The sequence below is a fragment of the Trachypithecus francoisi genome, unplaced genomic scaffold (genome assembly GCF_009764315.1).
Source record: "Trachypithecus francoisi isolate TF-2019V2 unplaced genomic scaffold, Tfra_2.0 Lachesis_group6, whole genome shotgun sequence".
Lineage (NCBI taxonomy): Eukaryota > Metazoa > Chordata > Mammalia > Primates > Cercopithecidae > Trachypithecus > Trachypithecus francoisi.
The window spans coordinates 118,497,679-118,516,208 of NW_022681471.1; the positions used below are offsets into that span (position 1 = coordinate 118,497,679).

An 18,530-nucleotide genomic window follows, 5' to 3' on the forward strand; every position below is an offset into this window, starting at 1 on the left:
ATTCATTCTCACTTTTAATACGGCCCATTTTGCAATCCAAAGACCCATAAAGAAATGAGTTTCTAAGCTACTGGCACATCTTTCTTGCCAAACCATTCTACCTTGAGAGTAGGGAAAGAACACACACACACACAAAAGTAGCCAGTAAATATTACTCAGGACAGACTATAAGGTGGGAAGTAGGAGATAACAGAGGTCATTCTAAGGACATTTTGGAAATGCAATACAGAATGCAAATCAACACCTTAAGCAATAAATGCCAATACAATTATTTTGATAGCATAGAAGGACAACTGTTATTTTATGTATCTTTTCCTTCAAGTAATAAAATGTAAGTATTTATAAGTGCCAACAGAATTTCAACTAGGAGGTAAATTCAATCATAAAAATATACTCCCAGGGTCTTAATGGATCTTAAAGGGCACCTTACCTATTTCTACCTTCTTCTAGAAATGTCCCATCTCAATGCTGATGAATATGATATTAAATTTGTATATTATTCTATACTTTTTTTTTTTTGACACGGAGTCTCCCTTTATGTCACCCAGGCTGGAGTGTAGTGGCGCAATCTCAGCTCACTGCAACATCTGCCTCCCAAGTTCAAGTGATTCTCCTGCCTCAGCCTCCCAAGCAGCTGGGATTACAGGCATGTACCACCATGCCCAGCTAATTTTTATATTTTTAGTAGAGATGGGGTTCACCATGTTGACCAGGCTGGTCTTGAACTCCTGACCTCAGGTGATCCACCTGCCTTGGTCTCCCAAAGTGCTGGGATTACAGACATGAGCCACCGCACCCAGCTTGTACTTTTTATTATTATTATTATTATTATTATTATTATTATTATTTTTAGAGACAGGATCTCACTCTCTTGCCCAGGCTAGAGTGCAGTGGCCCAGTCATGGCTCACTGCAGCCTTGACCTCCTGGACTCAAGTGATCCTTTCACCTCAGCCTCCCCAGTAGCTGGAACTACAGGCACATACCAATGTGCCTGGTTCAGTTTTTTATTCTTCATAGAGACGGCAGTCTCCCTGTGTTGCCCAAGCTGGTCTCAAATCCTGGCCTCAAGCAGTCCTCCGTCTCGGTCTCTCCCAAAGCACTGGATTACAAGCAGGAGCCACCATGCCTGGCCCATACTTTATAAATACTGACACATCTGTTATATTACTAAAAGTTATTCATAATCACATTAGAACCAAACAAAGGAATTAGGCGGAGGGCAGCAGGAAGAGGAGGAACAGGCAAACAGATTTCTTGAGGTATTAAGTTAAAACTTAACGAGGTAAGCAGAAACTTCCCATGCATTAGGAGACATCTGTCATATTATCAATCATACTATACACTCCAGCAAACTTCACCAACTGTGGGCTCTATTATTCAAGCAAGTTTGTTTCTGACTGAGACTCAGATGCCTTACCTATATACCTGGGGATACCAGCTACCTTGCAGAGTTAAGGAGATATTAGAATGCATTCACACCTTAAGTGACTAACACAGTGCATGAAACACAAATGAAATTTGAGGCCTCAAAATTTCTTTCCTTTGAAATGTAACTCTGAGAAGTGTAAAATTGTAACAGCATATCTATTTAACAGAAGCCCATTATAGTGAATCTTGTGAAGAATCCCACAAAAGCAGTTTTATGTCATTTGGATTTGATATATACCTCCCTAAATAAAACTTCTCCAGGCAAGACCAATATAAATAACACACAAAGTAACATACAAAACACCTTCCAGGCCAGGTGCGGTGGCTCACGCCTGTAATCTCAGCACTTTGGGTTTACAGCAGGTGGATCACTTGAGGTCAGGAGTTCAAGACCAGCCGGGCCAACATGGTGAAACCCCGTCTCTACTAAAAATACAAAAATTAGCCAGGCCTGGTGGAGCATGCCTGTAATCCCAGCTACTCGGGAGGCTGATGGAGGAGAATCACTTGAACCCGGGAAGTAGAGGTTGCAGTAAGCTGAGATTGCACCATTGCACTCCTGCCTGGGCAACAGAACAAGACTCCATCTCAAAAAAACGAAATAAATTAAAAATAATAAAATACCTTCCATAACAATAAATATGGCATAATATGATATGAAAATGTGGCATGAATAGCAAAATATGCTGTATCTGGTATGTTCTCATTACTGCTTGTCCTATTTGATCCCAGTAAAAGAAAAAAATAAATTTACCAAAGCTTGGTGATACAATTAGAAAACAATGGTGAAAGCAGAAGATCACTTTACTTCTCATTACTTAATCTCTGTACCAGAAGAGTGGAAGTTCATCAAGTTGGCAAATGGGGAGAAAAACAAGATTAATGAAATGGTTTCTTCCTGCCCCCATACTCTTGCCCAACCCTGACCTGATTTCTCCTCATTATGTCTATCACGGAGAGATTCTGGGGAGAGAATACAAAGGTTGGAAGATGGATTTACAAAATTAGCACCCTAAATGCAAGAGAAATAATCTCTTCCATATGTCCTCCCCTCCAAACCATGTAAAATTCTACATGTCCCACACTGTGCCAAATGTCCCATTAACTCCTTCTTCACAGTAATCCTCTGTGGTAGGGATGAGCGTTATCCCCTCTTTACAGATGATGCAACTGAAGCTTAGAAAGATTGAGAAACTTGCCCAGGTGCAGAGCTATGGGCAGCAGAAAGCAGGAGTCCCGACTCCAAAATCCATAGATTTACCCAGTACTACACTACTTATTACTGTAGTATAGATGAAAGAGTATTGGGTTCCAGACTCAGCTTCACCCCTTAGGCAAGTGAGTTAACCTTGTTGGCAGCTTGTCATCAGCAAATGAGGGCAGTGACAGCTGCCCAGCCTTCTCCACAGCATCTGATTGTGTTGAAAGAGTTAATGTATGTGCAAATGTGCCATAAAAACTACAGGGCATTATGTAAATGCAAGGTTTTGTTACTTTGGGCCTGGTACCTTGTATTATCCTTCCACATGGTTTATGGACCTAAAAATTAGTTTAATAGTAGTTAAATAATTTTTAACATTCCCAAGCAAAAATCTAGTAAACAAAAAAAATACATTGCCGGGCGCGGTGGCTCAAGCCGGTAATCCCAGCACTTTGGGAGGCTGAGACGGGCGGATCATGAGGTCAGGAAATCGAGACCATCCTGGCTAACCCGATGAAACCCCGTCTCTACTAAAAAATACAAAAAACTAGCCGGGTGAGGTTGTGGGCGCCTGTGGTCCCAGCTACTGGGGAGGCTGAGGCAGGAGAATGGCGTGAACCCGGGAGGCGGAGCTTGCAGTGAGCTGAGATCTGCACTCCAGCCTGGGTGACAGAGCGAGACTCCGTCTCAAAAAAAAAAAAAAAATACACCACCTTAGACATGTGGAAAAGGTACAACTATGGAGACAGTAAAAAGATCAGGCCAGGTGTGATGGCTCATACTTATAATCCCAGCACTTCGGCAGGCCAAGGCAGAAGGATCGCCTGAGCCTAGGAGTTCAAGACCAGCCTGGGCAACACAGCAGGACTCCCATCTCAATAAAATTTCAAAAAAATAAAATAAGATCAGTGGCTGCCAGTAGTCTAGAGAAAGGGAGAGAGGGATGAATAGGTAGAGCACAAGGGATTTATAGGACTGTGAAACTCTTCTGTGTGATACTGTAATCGTGGATCCATGTCACTACACATTTGTCAAAATGCATAGAATATATAACACCAGAGTGAACCCTAACGTAAACTATGGACTTAGTCAATAATAATGTATCAATATTGGCTCATGAATTTTAGCACAAGTATCATACTAACGCAAGATGTAAACAATAGGGGATAAGGGCTGGGCGCAGTGGCTCACGCCTGTAATCTCAGCACTTTCGGAGGCCAAAGCAGGCAGATCACCTGAGGTTGGGAGTTTGAGACTAGCCTGGCCAACATGGAGAAACCCCGTCTCTAGTAAAAACACAAAAAAATTAGCCGGGCGTGGTGGCACATGCCCGTAATCCCAGCTACTCGGGAGGTTGAGACAGGAGAATTGCTTGAACCTGGGAGTCAGAGATTATGGTGAGCCGAGATCACACTATTGCACTCCAGCCTGGGCAACAAGAGCAAAACTCCATCTCAAAAATAATAATAATAGGGGGAAAGAGGGTATGTGAAGGGGTATATGGAAACTCTGTACTTTCTACTCTATTTTGATGTAAAACTAAAAACCATTCCCCAAAAAAGTCTATTAATTTTGTTTTTTAAATCAACCTTATAAAGCAAATTCTACTTAGGGATTTAGGAAGTAAAAGGAATGAGCCTGGTATTCTTAAAAATGCCTGACAAACTAGATATTGTGTACTCATCTTTTTAGCCCAATGCTGTTCTATAAAATTTTTATGCAATGATGGAAATATTCTAGATCTGCTCTAATACAGTAGCCACTAGCCACAATGGCTACTGAATATACCTGCAACTTGGTTAGTATGACTGAAGAAAAAAATTTTTAGTTTTAATGATAGTTAACAAATTTAGCTACATGTCACTAGCAGCTACTATCAGCACAGTTTTAGACAACTCCTCAAGAGTCCCCTAGTAATGTACTGTAACATTACCTTTAGAAGCAAAAGGTTACCTCAAGAGACCATTCAATGAATGTAGTTATGAAACAATGCCACGATAACTGAGCAGGTCACGACTAGGCAAATGGTTAAAGCAATCAGGAACCAAAAAAGCCCATCTCCATTGTTCCTCACTTCAGGTCCCATGATGTAACTAGATAAAGACAAAACAGTCACTTTTCTTTTCATTATTTCAGTATTTTCAAAAAACTCAATTCATTAAACATCATTTCTGCTTCCTGAAAAAAAGGGTAGAGGTTAAGTTGGAATTAAAGCATATTTTTTCAAGTCAGTGACCCAAGGAATTTTAAAAACTAAGGGACATAAGGAAGTAATGTAAAAAGATTTTTAAAAACATTTTGGCCAGTTGCAGTGGCTCATGCCTATAATCCCGCGGCTCTGGAAGTCCGAGGTGGGTGGTTTACTTGAGGCCAGGAGTTCAAGACCAGCCTGGCCAACATGGTGAAACCCTACTAAAAACAAAAAAATTAGCTGGGTGTGGTGGCGCACACGTGTAATCCCAGCGCCTCAGGAGGCTGAGGCGCGAGAATCGCTGGAACCCAGGAGGTAGAAGATGCAGTGAGCCAAGATCACATCACTGCACTCCAGCCTAGGTAACAAAGCAAGACTCTGACTTAAAAAAAAACTTTTTTTTAGGCCGGGCGCGTGGCTCAAGCCTGTAATCCCAGCACTTTGGGAGGCCGAGACGGGCGGATCACGAGGTCAGGAGATCGAGACCATCCTGGCTAATATGGTGAAACCCCGTCTCTACTAAAAATACAAAAAACTAGCCGGCGCGAGGTGGCGGCGCCTGTAGTCCCAGCTACTCGGGAGGCTGAGGCAGGAGAATGACGTAAACCCGGGAGGCGGAGCTTGCAGTGAGCTGAGATCCGGCCACTGCACTCCAGCCTGGGTGACAGAGCGAGACTCCGTCTCAATTAAAAAAAAAAAAAAAAAAAACTTTTTTTTTTTTTTTTAAGAGACAGGGTCTCACTTTGTGACCAGGCTAGCCTCCTGCTTCAGCCTCCCGCCTAGGTGGTACGCCACCATAACTGGCTTAAAAATGATTTTTGCAAACACAAGATATTCACCTAATTTGCTAAATGAAAATTCAAAGATTAATATTTTACCATGTACTTGAATGCCGTCACTGTCAGTTAGAAATGAAAGGGAAAACGATGCCCAGAAGAGCATAAGCAAAGAAGAATGGAGTATGAGGTACGTAAACAAAACAAGTAGACATACACATGACTATTCCTATCCAGCTGTTAAGCAGAGCTCTGCACCCCAAAGGATCATTACTTCCTATCTTGTTTATTAAAATGCTAGTTGAGGCCGGGCGGTGGCTCAAGCCTGTAATCCCAGCACTTTGGGAGGCCGAGACGGGCGGATCACGAGTCAGGAGATCGAGACCATCCTGGCTAACACGGTGAAACCCCGTCTCGACTAACAAAATACAAAAAACTAGCCAGGCGTGGTGGCGGGCGCCTGTAGTCCCAGCTACTCGGGAGGCTGAGGCAGTAGAAGGACGTGAACTCGGGAGGCGGAGCTTGCAGTGAGCGGAGATCCAGTCACTGCACTCCAGCCTGGGCAACAGAGGGAGACTCCGTCTCAAAAAAAAAAAAAAAAAAAAAATGCTAGTTGATTAAACCTCAGTTCCTAACTCAACCTCCGGAGTCCTCCTCCCCTGGGGAACCTATGAAATCAATACTGAGATTGGCACCCCACTCTCAGGGAATAAGTGTCCAAAGTGACGTGTTGAATCCCTTACAGGACATTGGTCCACAGCTTCTTTTTCAGTCCTGCAAGCACTGGATCTTTCTCTTAGAATACAAAGAGAGGGACAGAAAGAAAGAGAGGTAATTGAGAAGTAGTAACACTGTCATGCAAAAACATGAAAATACCTGACCTTAAAAATAGGCCCCAAAAAGCTAAATCTTAACACTCTGCTCAGATGTAAACTGGACCTTTGTTCTCCCATTTGAAGTTTATGAATTGCATTAGAAAAATATTATTTCGTAATTTCATACAGGAGTTAAGAGTATTCAAATACATAATTAAGTAATATTAAATAGCCCTCGGTGATGAAGCAAGACATCCAACAAGTTGAACGTTTCAATATGTTCACCTGCAAGGAAAAAAAGAGATGGGGTTCCCATCTTCCCAGCCTCAGTCCCCGCAGTTATCCATTCCAGGGCCCCGAAAGCCCTGTACCCCATTCGTTGTGCAATCTTTTTCAAACTCCACCCACTGAGCTCCAGAACAAGTGGAATTATCCCATTCTGAAAGAGGTCTCAATTTTCCTGTATCTAGGGAGGGACTGAAAACTCCTTGACGTGAGTCAAGTAAGGCAAGGGGAACAGTCCGGCCTGTTTCCCAGAGTAAGAAAGACCCAAGGCCAGGGTCCTGAAGGCGTTCAAGTTTCCGCTCATCAAATTAAAAAAAAAAAACTAATAATAAATGAAAGAAAGAAAAGAGGAAAAAAAAGGGGGGGTGGTAAATAGGACTGGGAGGACCAGCTATCACACGACATCCCAACTCTGCAGGACCGAGGTCCTACAGCATCGCATCGCCTCCCCATCCATCCCTGGACCCACGTGCAGCCAAGCCCGCGGAGCCCCAGGGTCTAGGTCCCGGGGGCCAAGCGTCCCGCTCGCACCGGCCCTGCGACGCTCACCCGCTCGCCTGCCCGCCCGCGCAGTGGCGGGGAGCGCAAGGGGGCGGGGGAAGGGGGGCCAAGCACACCCCGGCTCCGGCGCGGTTATCTTACTGCGCAACAGCCTAGCCTGAGCAGCCCGGGGGCACCCCGCAGCGCGCCCTGCGCACCTGCCGGACGCCAGGAGGGCAAGTCCACGACCCCTGAGCGCCCCCAGACGGCGGCACTCAGCGCCGGGAGCACGGTGACGGCGCGGACTGGGAGACGGAACGCCTGGCGCCCGGATCCCCGCGGTGCTGGCCGCACGTGGCTGTCACACCTGGTGCACCCCCGCCTCGCACCCTTTCCCCCTTAGAACCGCGTGTGCCCCCTGCCCTCCCTCCCGGCTTCCCAGCCGCGAGCCGCCAAACCCCAAACCGTTGTCCCTTCCCACCCCATCCATCGCGGTCCCACCCCCCCCACCTGCTCCCACTGTCGTCACCCCCGGGAGGGAAGAGGACCGGATGTTCGTCCCGTGGCTAAAGTAACCAGGGAGAGAGAAGAGGTGGACCCCGAAAAAGGGAGCCCAAACATCCCCCGGCCCAGCAACAACGAGGGCGTCCCCCTGACTGACCTTCTGCCGCGGGCTGCGTCGCCGTCCGCCCCGTCCGGCCTCAGTCGCCTCTTCGGCGCCGCCGCCTCTTCCCCGCGCTGCCTCCTCTACCCGCGTCGCCATGAGGTGACGGCAGCAGCCAAACAAGCGGCCCGACAAGGGGCACGGAATCTCGCAGGGCCTGTCACCCCGCCCCCGAGCCCCCACGACCAGTCGCCGCATGCGAGACTTCCCACGTGACCGGAGGAGGTTGGCACCCGAGGGGACGGAGCGAGATGGGGGTGGGGAGCATTGACTACTGGGCTGGGCTTCTGCAAGACCGAAGGGCAGATAGAGGCCGTGTGAGTCTGCGCGATCGGGAATAGGACTCGGGAGTGGACTACAAGTCCCAGAAGGGTGTGCGGCCACAGCTAGCAGGCTCGGATCGGGATTGGAACAACATAAAGCGGCGTTCTGAGAAGGGTAGAGTGCTGCACCCAGTGTGCTTCGTGTGCAGCCTGGTGGGACTTGCGGTTTCTGGGGGCGATGTCTGGCTACAGGAAGGTACTCGTTATGATCCTTCGGGGAAAGTTTAGAAATATCCCCGTGTTTGAGAAGGAGCACGATCGGCGACACATTCTTGTGTTTTTGTTTTTGTTGCCGTTCTTAGGAATCGGGCGCGAATGATTTGGGGATAAGGGAAAATACTTCGCGACTTTCAAGACGGAAGGCGTATTGGCTCTTAGAATTTGAAGTTTCCTGCTCGGGCACCTGCTCCGAGTCCTGCCCTCCACCAGAGTTGTCACCACGGTTTACTTGTCCCGAGCTCCTGCGGGATAGGTGCCGCATTCTGTTCACCTTGGTTGAACCGCCCCGGCTTCTGCACACTTACTTGGCACTTCATTCACGTTGAATGTATCCTGCTTTCTCCCACCCCATTTACTCATTTCATTACCTAAATTGTTCAACAAACTCGGTTTGCTGAACCGAATTTTTTTTTCTTGATATGATGTTGGGGGAGAGAGGGGAGTTTTCCTCAGGAATATTCCCTATTTACATCTGATGGAACCAGATCTCCAATGGCCGAGCCTCTGAAAGGCACAGACCGTCATGAAAGCCTGATAAATTGTCTTAAATAATTCATTATGAGGCCGGGCGCGGTGGCTCACGCCTGTAATCCCAGCACTTTGGGGGGCTGAGGCGGGTGGATCACGAGGTCATGAGTTCCAGACCAGCCTGGCCAACATAATGAAACCCTGTCTCTATTAAAAATACAAAAATTAGCCGGGCATAGTGGTGCGCGCCTGTAATCCCAGCTACTCGGGAGACTGAGGCAGGAGAATCGCTTGAACCCGGGAGGCGGAGGTTGCGGTGAGCCGAGATGGCGCCACTGCACTCCAGCCTGGGCAACAGAACAAGACTCCGTCTCAATAATAATAATAATAATAATAATAATTCATTATGAAAATCTGTGCAAGTCATATCATTTTTTATTAGATTTGAATACAAAACGGTGGTAGCAGGCGGCACAAATTTAATAACATAGATGAGAGTAAATTTCAATATTGGGGAAATTCCATCCATTGCTTTTAAATATTTCTGTAAGTTTGAAAAAAGTATCATTATTTTGTTTCCTGGGCAGAACATCACAGTCTAGCTTTGCGATTTCAAAACCAAAGCATAGCTTGAGATGTAGGTGACAACTGATAATGAACCGCTAACTGGACTCTATAAAACTGATGACCTCAGCCACCATGTCTCATATTCTTAAAGGCAAGTCCCAACAAGATGCAGAATAAATCTATCGGTAATGCAATTCTCCAGGGATCAAGTGGCAAATGCACTGTAGTTAAATTATGGTACAATAGAATGCCAGGAAGCCACTAAAACTGATACACTTTTTAAAAATTGATATAGAAAAAAATATTCCATCTATGTAGAATTGCCTCCGAGTGTGTTTTTTGTTTGTTTGTTGAGACGAGTCTCTCTCTGTCGCCCAGGCTGCAGTTCAGTGGCGAGCTCTGCTCACTGCAAGCTCCGCCTCCCGGGTTCACGTCATTCTCCTGCCTCAGCCTCCCGAGTTACTGGGACTACAGGCGCAGTCTGCCACGCCCGGCTAATTTTTTTGTGTTTTTAGTAGAGACGGGGTTTCACCGTGTTAGCCACGCTCGTCTCGATCTCCTGACCTCGTGATGCGCTCGCCTCGGCCTCCCAAAGTGCCGGGATTACAGGCTTGAGCCACCGCACCCAGCCAACCTCCAAGTATGTTTATAAAGAGGTTTTTAGAAGGCTCTTTGGGGCTCCGTGCAGTGGCTCATGCCTGTAATCCCAAACACTTTGGGAAGTGGAAGTGGGAGGATCACTTGAGGCCAGGAGTCTGAGACCAGCCTGGGCAACATAGTGAGTGCCCATCTCTACAGAAAATAGAAAAGCTAGCCCAGCCTGGTGGTGGGTGCCTGTAGTCACCACTACTGGGGAGTCTGAGGTGGGAGGAAACTCTTCAGCCCAGGAGTTCAAGATTACAGCAAGTTATGATTGTGCCACTCACTCCAGTCTGAACCACAGAGTGAGATCCTGTCTCAGAAAAAAAAAAAAAAAAAGGTGGCTGGGAGCAGTGGCTCACACCTGTAATCCCAGCACTTTGGGAGGCTGAGGCTGATGGATTGCCGAAGGTCAAGAGTTCGAGACCAGACTGGCCAACATGGTGAAACCCCGTCTCTACTAAAAATACAAAAAGTAGCAGGACGTGGTGTGGTGGTGAGCTTTTCTTTTTTCTTTTCTTTTCTTTTTTTTCCCCGGACGGAGTCTTGCTGTCGCCCAAAGCTGGAGTGCAGTGGCATGATCTCGGCTCACTGCAACCTCTGCCTCCGAGGTTCAAGCAATTCTCCTGTCTCAGCCTCCCAAGTAGCTTAGTTGCCCACCCCTAGCATACTGTACTTCCCATACCAGGCCAGTCCCCACTCTTCAAGGCAGTGGCTTGTCTAATTGACTCTTTCCCCCAGCCAGATGGTGAACAAAGTGAGGGCAAGGACTGTACCCATGAGACTCCTGTGTTCCCAGTGCCCAGCAGAATGCCAGGCACAGTCTGCACATGGTGGTTCATGCCTGTAATTCCAGCATTTTGGGAGGCTGAGGCAGACAGATCACTTGAGGTGATCTGTCCAGCCTGGCCAACATGTTGAAACCCGCTTCTATCAAAAATACAAAAATTAGCCAGGCGTGGTGGTGGGCGCCTGTAATCCCAGCTACTAAGGAGGCTGAGGCAAGAGAATTGCTTGAACCCTGAAGGCAGAGGTTGCCGTGAGCCGAGATAGCGCCACTGCACTCCAGCCTGGGCAACAGAGTGAGACTCCACCAAAAAAAAAAAAAAAAGCCAGGCACAGAGAAAGCTCTCCACACATACTTACTGAGAAAAAGACCCCTGAATAGATAACTGCATTAATAAATCAATTTTCTGAATCTGTTCAGATGAGGACCAAACCTTCAATTCCCCAAGGTGATATCCTATCCCTTCTTGTGACATCTTGGAGAGTTTTCTGATAGCAATGTCCCTCTGCAACACTGTGTAGACCCTCCAGCAGCCACGGGACCAAGGTCAACCCAGGATAAACTTGGTGGCAATAGAAAGTTTTCATTCATCAGTTAAACAGGAGCACTGTATTAGCCACCGGGCATACCTTGATTTAGAATAAGGGGCACCCAGGCCAAGACTGAACATGTACAACACTGAACACGTACAACACTGAACACGTACAACACTGAACATGCACAACAAACAATAAAGTAATGTATAAAATGGAGGTATTGCAGGGTAACCTCTTGAGGGTTATTTTCTACTGGTGGTGGGAGGTTTAAGGATGGTTTAAGGTGACATCTGAGCTGTGTCTAAAGGGCAACAGAAGTTAAGTTAGCCACACTATTCTGACTTGTCCACCTCAGAGTACTTTCAAAGAAAGAAAAGCTCCTACTAACTTTTAAATCAGCCAAGAGTATTGTTTCATCAAAAGAGTTGAATTTCATGTTTGTTGCATACTATTGGGGTTGTAGGTAGTGAAAAAGAGTGTTTGCCTCTTCATAGAACAAAGAGCTTATTGTTTAATATGATTACACAATACCATCTTTCTGAGCTAACCCTGATTTTAGTCCTTGTAGGAATTTGGCCAGTTTCTGCATTTGCTATAGATGTCCACATTTCTGGCAGACACTGAAAGATTTAGAAAATGATTGTACTTTATACACAGATCACTCAGGCATACTGATGGCAGGCTATGGAGTGTACTATTAGATTGGCACACACCAGGGTGCCAGCTCTAGCAGAAAGAGGATTTTTAAAATAAAAACTCTTCTCATGTGTGGACCATTGGGAGAGAGTATGTGCATTTCGAAAATTTGAATACGTATATTGCGTATTTCAGAGTATTGGGATTCATTAATTTTGTTCTGATATACTTCCCCAAGTCTTGCCTATAATTATAGACTTCAAGGACATGGAAACAACGTTCATGTATAGAGACAATGGAAAAGAAAAATACAAAATACAAATAAGTTTAGGCTTTATTGAAAATCACGGGCCGGGCGCGGTGGCTCAAGCCTGTAATCCCAGCACTTTGGGAGGCCGAGACGGGCGGATCACGAGGTCAGGATATCGAGACCATCCTGGCGAACACGGTGAAACCCCGTCTCTACTAAAAAATACAAAAAACTAGCCGGGCGAGGTGGCGGCGCCTGTAGTCCCGGCTACTCGGGAGGCTGAGGCAGGAGAATGGCATAAACCCGGGAGGCGGAGCTTGCAGTGAGCTGAGACCCGGCCACTGCACTCCAGCCTGGGCGGCAGAGCGGGACTCCGTCTCAAAAAAAAAAAAAAGAAAAAAAGAAAATCACGGGGCTCCGCGTGGTAGCACATATCTGTAATCCCAGCACTTTGGGAGTTCGAGGCAGGGGGATTGCTTGAGGCCAGGAGTTCAAGAGCAGCCTGGGCAACATAGGGAGACCCCATCTCCACAAAAAATAAAAAATTAGCCTTGGCCGGACGCAGTGGCTCACGCCTGTAATCCCAGCACTTTGGGAGGCCGAGGCGGGCGGATCATGAGGTCAGGAGATCGAGACCATCCTGGCTAACACGGCGAAACCCCGTCTCTACTAAAAATGCAAAAAATTAGCCGGGCATGGTGGCGGGCGCCTGTAGTCCCAGCTACTTGGGAGGCTGAGGCAGGAGAATGGCGGGAACCCGGGAGGCGGAGCTTGCAGTGAGCCGAGATCGCGCCACTGCACTCCAGACTGGGGGACTGAGCAAGACTCTGTCTCAAAAAAAAAAAAAAAAAGAAAAAAAATTAGCCTTAGCCAAGTGTGGTGGTGCGTACCTGTAGTCACAGCTACTTGGGAGGCTGAGGCAGGAGGATTGTTTGAGCCTGGGAAGTTGAGGCTGCAGTGAGCTGTGATCATGCCAGTGCATTCCAGCCTGGGTGACAGAGTAAGACTCTGTCTCAAAACAAAGCAATTTTTTTTTGAGACGGAGTCTCGCTCTGTCACCTAGGCTAGAGTGCAAAGTGAGACCCTGTCTCAAAACAATTAAAACTTTTTTTTTTTTTTGAGATAGAGTCTCACTCTGTTACCCAGGCTAGAGTGCAGTTGGCACCGATCTCGGCTCAATGCAATCCCGGGTTCAAGTGATTCTCCTGCCTCAGCCTCCTGAGTAGCTGGGATTACAGGCGCAAGCCACCACGCCCAGCTAATTTTTGTATTTTTAGTAGAGATGGGGTTTCACCATGTTGGTCAGGCTGGTCTCAAACTCCCGACCTCGTGATCCGCTGGCCTCGGCCTCCCACAGTGCTGGGATCACAGGTGTGAGCCACTGCGCCCAGTCAAACAATTTTTTTTAAGTTGTGTTTTTTGTTGTTGTTTTTTTGGTTTAAGTGACAGAATCCCTCTCTCTGTTACCCTGGCTGGAGTGTAGTGTTTTCATCCTAGCCTACTACAGCCTCGAATTGGGCAACAGAGCAAGACCCTGTTGCAAAAAAAAAAAAGAGAAAAGAAAGGGCCGGGCTTGGTGGTTCACGCCTGTAATCCCAGCGTTTTGGGAGGCCAAGGCGGGTGGATCACCTGAGGTCAGGAGTTCGAGACCAGCCTGGCCAACATGGTGAAACCTCATCTCTACTAAGAAAACACAAAAATTAGGCCAGGCACAGTGGCTTATGCCTGTACTCCCAGCACTTTGGGAGGCTGAGGTGGGCAGATCACCTGACGTTGGGAGTTCGCGACCAGGCTGACCAACATGGAGAAACCCCGTCTCTACTAAAAAATACAAAATTAGCCGGCCGTGGTGGCGCATACCTGTAATCCCAGCTACTTGGGAGGCTGAGGCAGAAGAATCGCTTGAACCTGGGAGGCGGAGGTTGCGGTCAGCCGAGATCACACAATCTCACTCCAGCCTGGACAATAAGAGCAAAACTCCATCTCAAAAAAAAAAAAAAAAAAAATTAACTGGATGTGGGAGCGTGTGTCTGTAATCCCAGCTTCTTGGGAGGCTGAGGCAGGAGAATTGCTTGAACCTGGGAGGCGGAGGTTGCAGTGAACTGAGATCGGGCCGCTGCACTCCAGCCTGGATGACAGAGCAAGAATCCATCTCAAGAAAAAGAAAAAAGAAGAGAAGAAAACAAAAGAGAAGAGAAAAGAAAAGAGAACCATCCTGGCCAACCTGGTGAAACCCCGTCTCTACTAAAAATACAAAAAATTAGCCAGGCATAGTGGCGGGCGCCTGTAATCTCAGCTACCCGAGAGGCTGAGGCAGGAGAATCCCTTGAACCCAGAAGGTGGAGGTTGCAGTGAGCCGAGATTGTGCCACTGCACTCTATCCTGGGCGACAGAGTGAGACTCAAAAAAAAAAAAAGAAAGATATCAACATCCAGTTTACACCACTGTAATTTTGGATTTTTCTGTCACTTGCCATCAAACTGATTCTGAAATCACAGAAAGATATATATAGATTTGTTTCTAGGGAAGAGGGTCTATGCTTTTTCACTCACAGTCACACACACACACGCGCGCACACACACACACACACACACAGATGCTCACTTCCTCCCATCACCATCCTCTGGAAATGGTTGTTTTCATTTTGTTAATTTAACATCTTAATTTTTTTACATTATTTTCATGTAAATATTATCCACAACCTAGTTGTATAGTATCCTATTAATAATTTCTTTTTTATGTTTCTTTTTTTGTTTTTTTTAAATTGAGATAGGGTCTTGCTCTTTTGCCCAGGCTGGTCTCAAACTCCTGGACTCAAGTGATTCTCCCGCCTCAGTGGGAGCCCCGGTGCCCTGCTCCATGTTTCTTTTCTTTTCTATTTTCCTATATCCTGTTTTGCTACAGACAGTTCCAGGATTACAATTTTTTGATGTTACAGTGGTGCCAAAGTGATATGAATTCAGTAGATTGACTTCGAGTGCCCATACAACCATTCTGTTTTTCACAGTACAAGTATTTCAGTACAAGTATTCAATAAAGCACATGAGATATTCAACACTTTATTGTAAAACAGCTTTATGTTTGATGATTTTGACCAACTGTAGGCTAATGTAAGTATTATGAGCTTGGCCGGGCGTGGTGGCTCACGCCTGTAATCCCAGCACTTTGGGAGGCTGAGGTGGGCGGATCACCTGAGGTCAGAAGTTCGAGACCAACCTGGCTAACATGGTGAAACCCCATCTCTACTAAAATACAAAAATTAGCCGGGCATGGTGGCTGGCGCCTGTAATCCCAGCTAGTTGGGAGGCTGAGGCAGGCGAATTGCTTGAACCTGGGAGGTGGAGGTTGCAGTGTGCTGAGATCGTGCCACTGCACTCAAGCCTGCGTGATAGAGCAAGACTCCATCTCAAACAAACAAACGAACAAACGTATTATGAGCTTACATTAAGGTGGGCTAGGCTAAATTATGATGTTTGGTAGGTTAAGTGTTTTTTTTTTTTTTTTTTCTGAGACGGAGTCTTGCTCTGTCTTGCCCAGGCTGGAGTGCAATGGTGTGATCTTGGCTTTCCGCAACCTCTGCCTCCCAGGTTCAAGCAATTCTCCTGTCTCAGCCTCCCGAGTAGCTGGGACTACAGGCATGTGCCACTACACCTTGCTAATTTTGTATTTTTAGTAGAGAAGGGGTTTCACCATGTTGGCCAGGCTGGTCTCGAACTCCTGACCTCAAGTGATCCACCTGCCTTGACCTCCCAAAGTGCTGGGCTTACAGGCGTGAGCCACCGCGCCCAGCCACGTTAAGTGTATTAAATGCATTTTCCACTTATGATATTTTAAACTTCTGATGGGTTTGTTGGAACATAACCCCATCATAAGTCAGGGAACATCTGTACTTTGTAGATGATCTCAACTTTGTCTTCTAATACTACTAACGAAGTTTTGATCAATGTCATTATATTTTATTTAATTATTAATTTTTGAGACAAGGTCTTGCTCTGTCACCGAGGCTGGAGTGCAGTGGTGTGATCCTAGCTCACTGCAGCCTTGACCTCCAGGGCTCAAGTTGAGGCAGGAAAATAGGGTCTGGAGGCAGGGACTATAAGGCCGATTCACACTTCAGCTATGACATGAAATATCCTCTCCATAGGGCGTAGGCCAAGTAAATGACTTTGTAACTTTATCCTCTTCATTTACATAGGGCATACCTCAAGTAGAGGGTATTTTTAAACTCCCAAAAATTCTGAAACAGGGCCTTTGAGCTATGCTCAGGCCCACTCGAACACTGTGAAGTGTACTTTCATTTTCAATAAATCCCTTAATTCCTTCCTTGCTTTGTTTGTGTGTTTTGTCTAATTCTTTGTTCAAGATGCCAAGAACCTGGACACTCTTCCCCGGTAACAAAGTGATCCTCCCACCTCAGCCTCCCAAATAGCTGGGACTAGAGGCATGCACCACCATGCCTGACTAATATTTATTTATTTATTTATTTCATTTTATTGGTAGAGACTTGGTGTTACTATGTTGCCCAGGCTGGTCTTGAACTCCTGGGCTCAAGGATCCTCCCTCCTTGGCCTTCCAAAGTGCTGGGATTACAGGTGTGAGCCACTCTACCCAGCCTACAGGATAATTCTTTTTTTTTTTTTTTTTGAGATGGAGTTTCACTCTTGTTGCCCAGGCTGGAGTGCAATGGCCCGCCCAATCTTGGCTCACTGTAATCTCTGCCTCCCGGGGTCAAGCGATTCTCCTGCCTCAGCCTCCCAAGTAGTTGGGATTACAGGCATGCACCACCACCACGCTTGGCTAATTTTGTATTTTTAGTAGAGACGGGGTTTCATCATGTTGTTCAGGCTGGTCTTGAACTCCTGACATCAGGTGATCCGCCTGCCTTGGCATCCGAAAGTGCTGGGATTACAGGCGTGAGCCACTGTGCCAGGCTGACAATTCTTGAAGAGTAAATACCTTTTCCCATCAAAAGGAATCAAGATTCCTTGAAGAAATGCCTGCTTCCAGGTCTGAGGAAAGGAAATGTAAATTATTACCGATTTTTCTTATTTTTTTCTTACTATATTAAGCACAGAAATTCCCAAAAACATAACCACAAATAGTTAAAAAAAAAAAAAAAAAAAAAAAAAAAAGATGGCCAGGCGTGGGTGGCTCAGGTCTGTAATCCCAGCACTTTGGGAGGCCAAGGAGGGTGGATCACCTGAGGTCCAGAGTTCGACACCAGCCTGACCAACATGGAGAAACCTCGTCTCTACTAAAAATACAAAATTAGCCAGGTATGGTGGCACATGCCTGTAATCCCAGCTACTTGGGAGGCTGAGGCAGGAGAATCGCTTGAACCCGGGAGGCAGAGGTTGCGGATCGCCGAGATCACGCCATTACACTCCAGCCTGGGCAGCAAAAGCGAAACGCCGTCTAAGAAAAAAAAAAAAAAAAGATATAGCCGCCATTTTGGTCTAAGCCTTCAGTTTTTTTTTTTCTATGCATATGAGGCAGGAGAATAGGTCTGGAGGCAGGGAACCTAAGGCCAATTCAAGCTGGCTTCCTAGAACTAAGTCAAAAGGAAAACCCCGACTTTCCACACCTAAATAACAAAAGGATTGGAAGCTACTCCCTTTGCAAATCCCCCGCTCCACACCTTTTCTATGTGGCAGATGGAAAATTTTTTTTTTTTTTTTTTTTTTTTGAGACGGAGTCTGGCTCTCTCGCCCAGGCTGGAGTGCAGTGGCCGGATCTCAGCTCACTGCAAGCTCCGCCTCCCGGGTTCACGCCATTCTCCTGCCTCCGCCTCCCAAGTAGCTGGGACTACAGGCGCCCGCCTCGTCGCCCGGCTAGTTTTTTGTATTCTTTAGTAGAGACGGGGTTTCACCGTATTAGCCAGGATGGTCTCGATCTCCTGACCTTGTGATCCGCCCGTCTCGGCCTCCCAAAGTGCTGGGATTACAGGCTTGAGCCACCGCGCCCGCCGGCAGATGGAAAATTGAAAGCATTTCTGATTGGTTCCCCTTTCCCCTTTCCCCTTTCCCCTTTCCCCTTTCCCCTTTCCCCTTTCCCCTTTCCCCTTTCCCCTTTCCCCCTTTCCCCTTTCCCCTTTCCCCTTTCCCTTTCCCCTCCCCTTTTCCCCTTTCCCCTTCCCCTTTCCCCTTTCCCCTCCCCTTTCCCCCCCCTTTTTCCCCTTTCCCCTTTCCCCCCCTTTCCCCTTTCCCCTTTCCCCTTCCCCTTCCCCTTTCCCTTTCCCCCTTTCCCCTTTCCCCCCCTTTCCC

At 46.8% G+C, this 18,530-nt stretch overlaps 1 protein-coding gene across 1 annotated transcript in view; it reads right to left on the reverse strand.

The window, feature by feature from the left end:
* Window positions 1–8,100, reverse strand: part of TXLNG (taxilin gamma) — a 57,556-nt gene extending 49,456 nt beyond the window's left edge. The window contains 1 exon segment of the mRNA XM_033201779.1: window positions 7,840–8,100. Within this exon segment, the coding sequence (XP_033057670.1) occupies window positions 7,840–8,040 (201 nt within the window). The 5' untranslated portion in view covers window positions 8,041–8,100.
* Window positions 8,101–18,530: the final 10,430 nt, after the last annotated feature.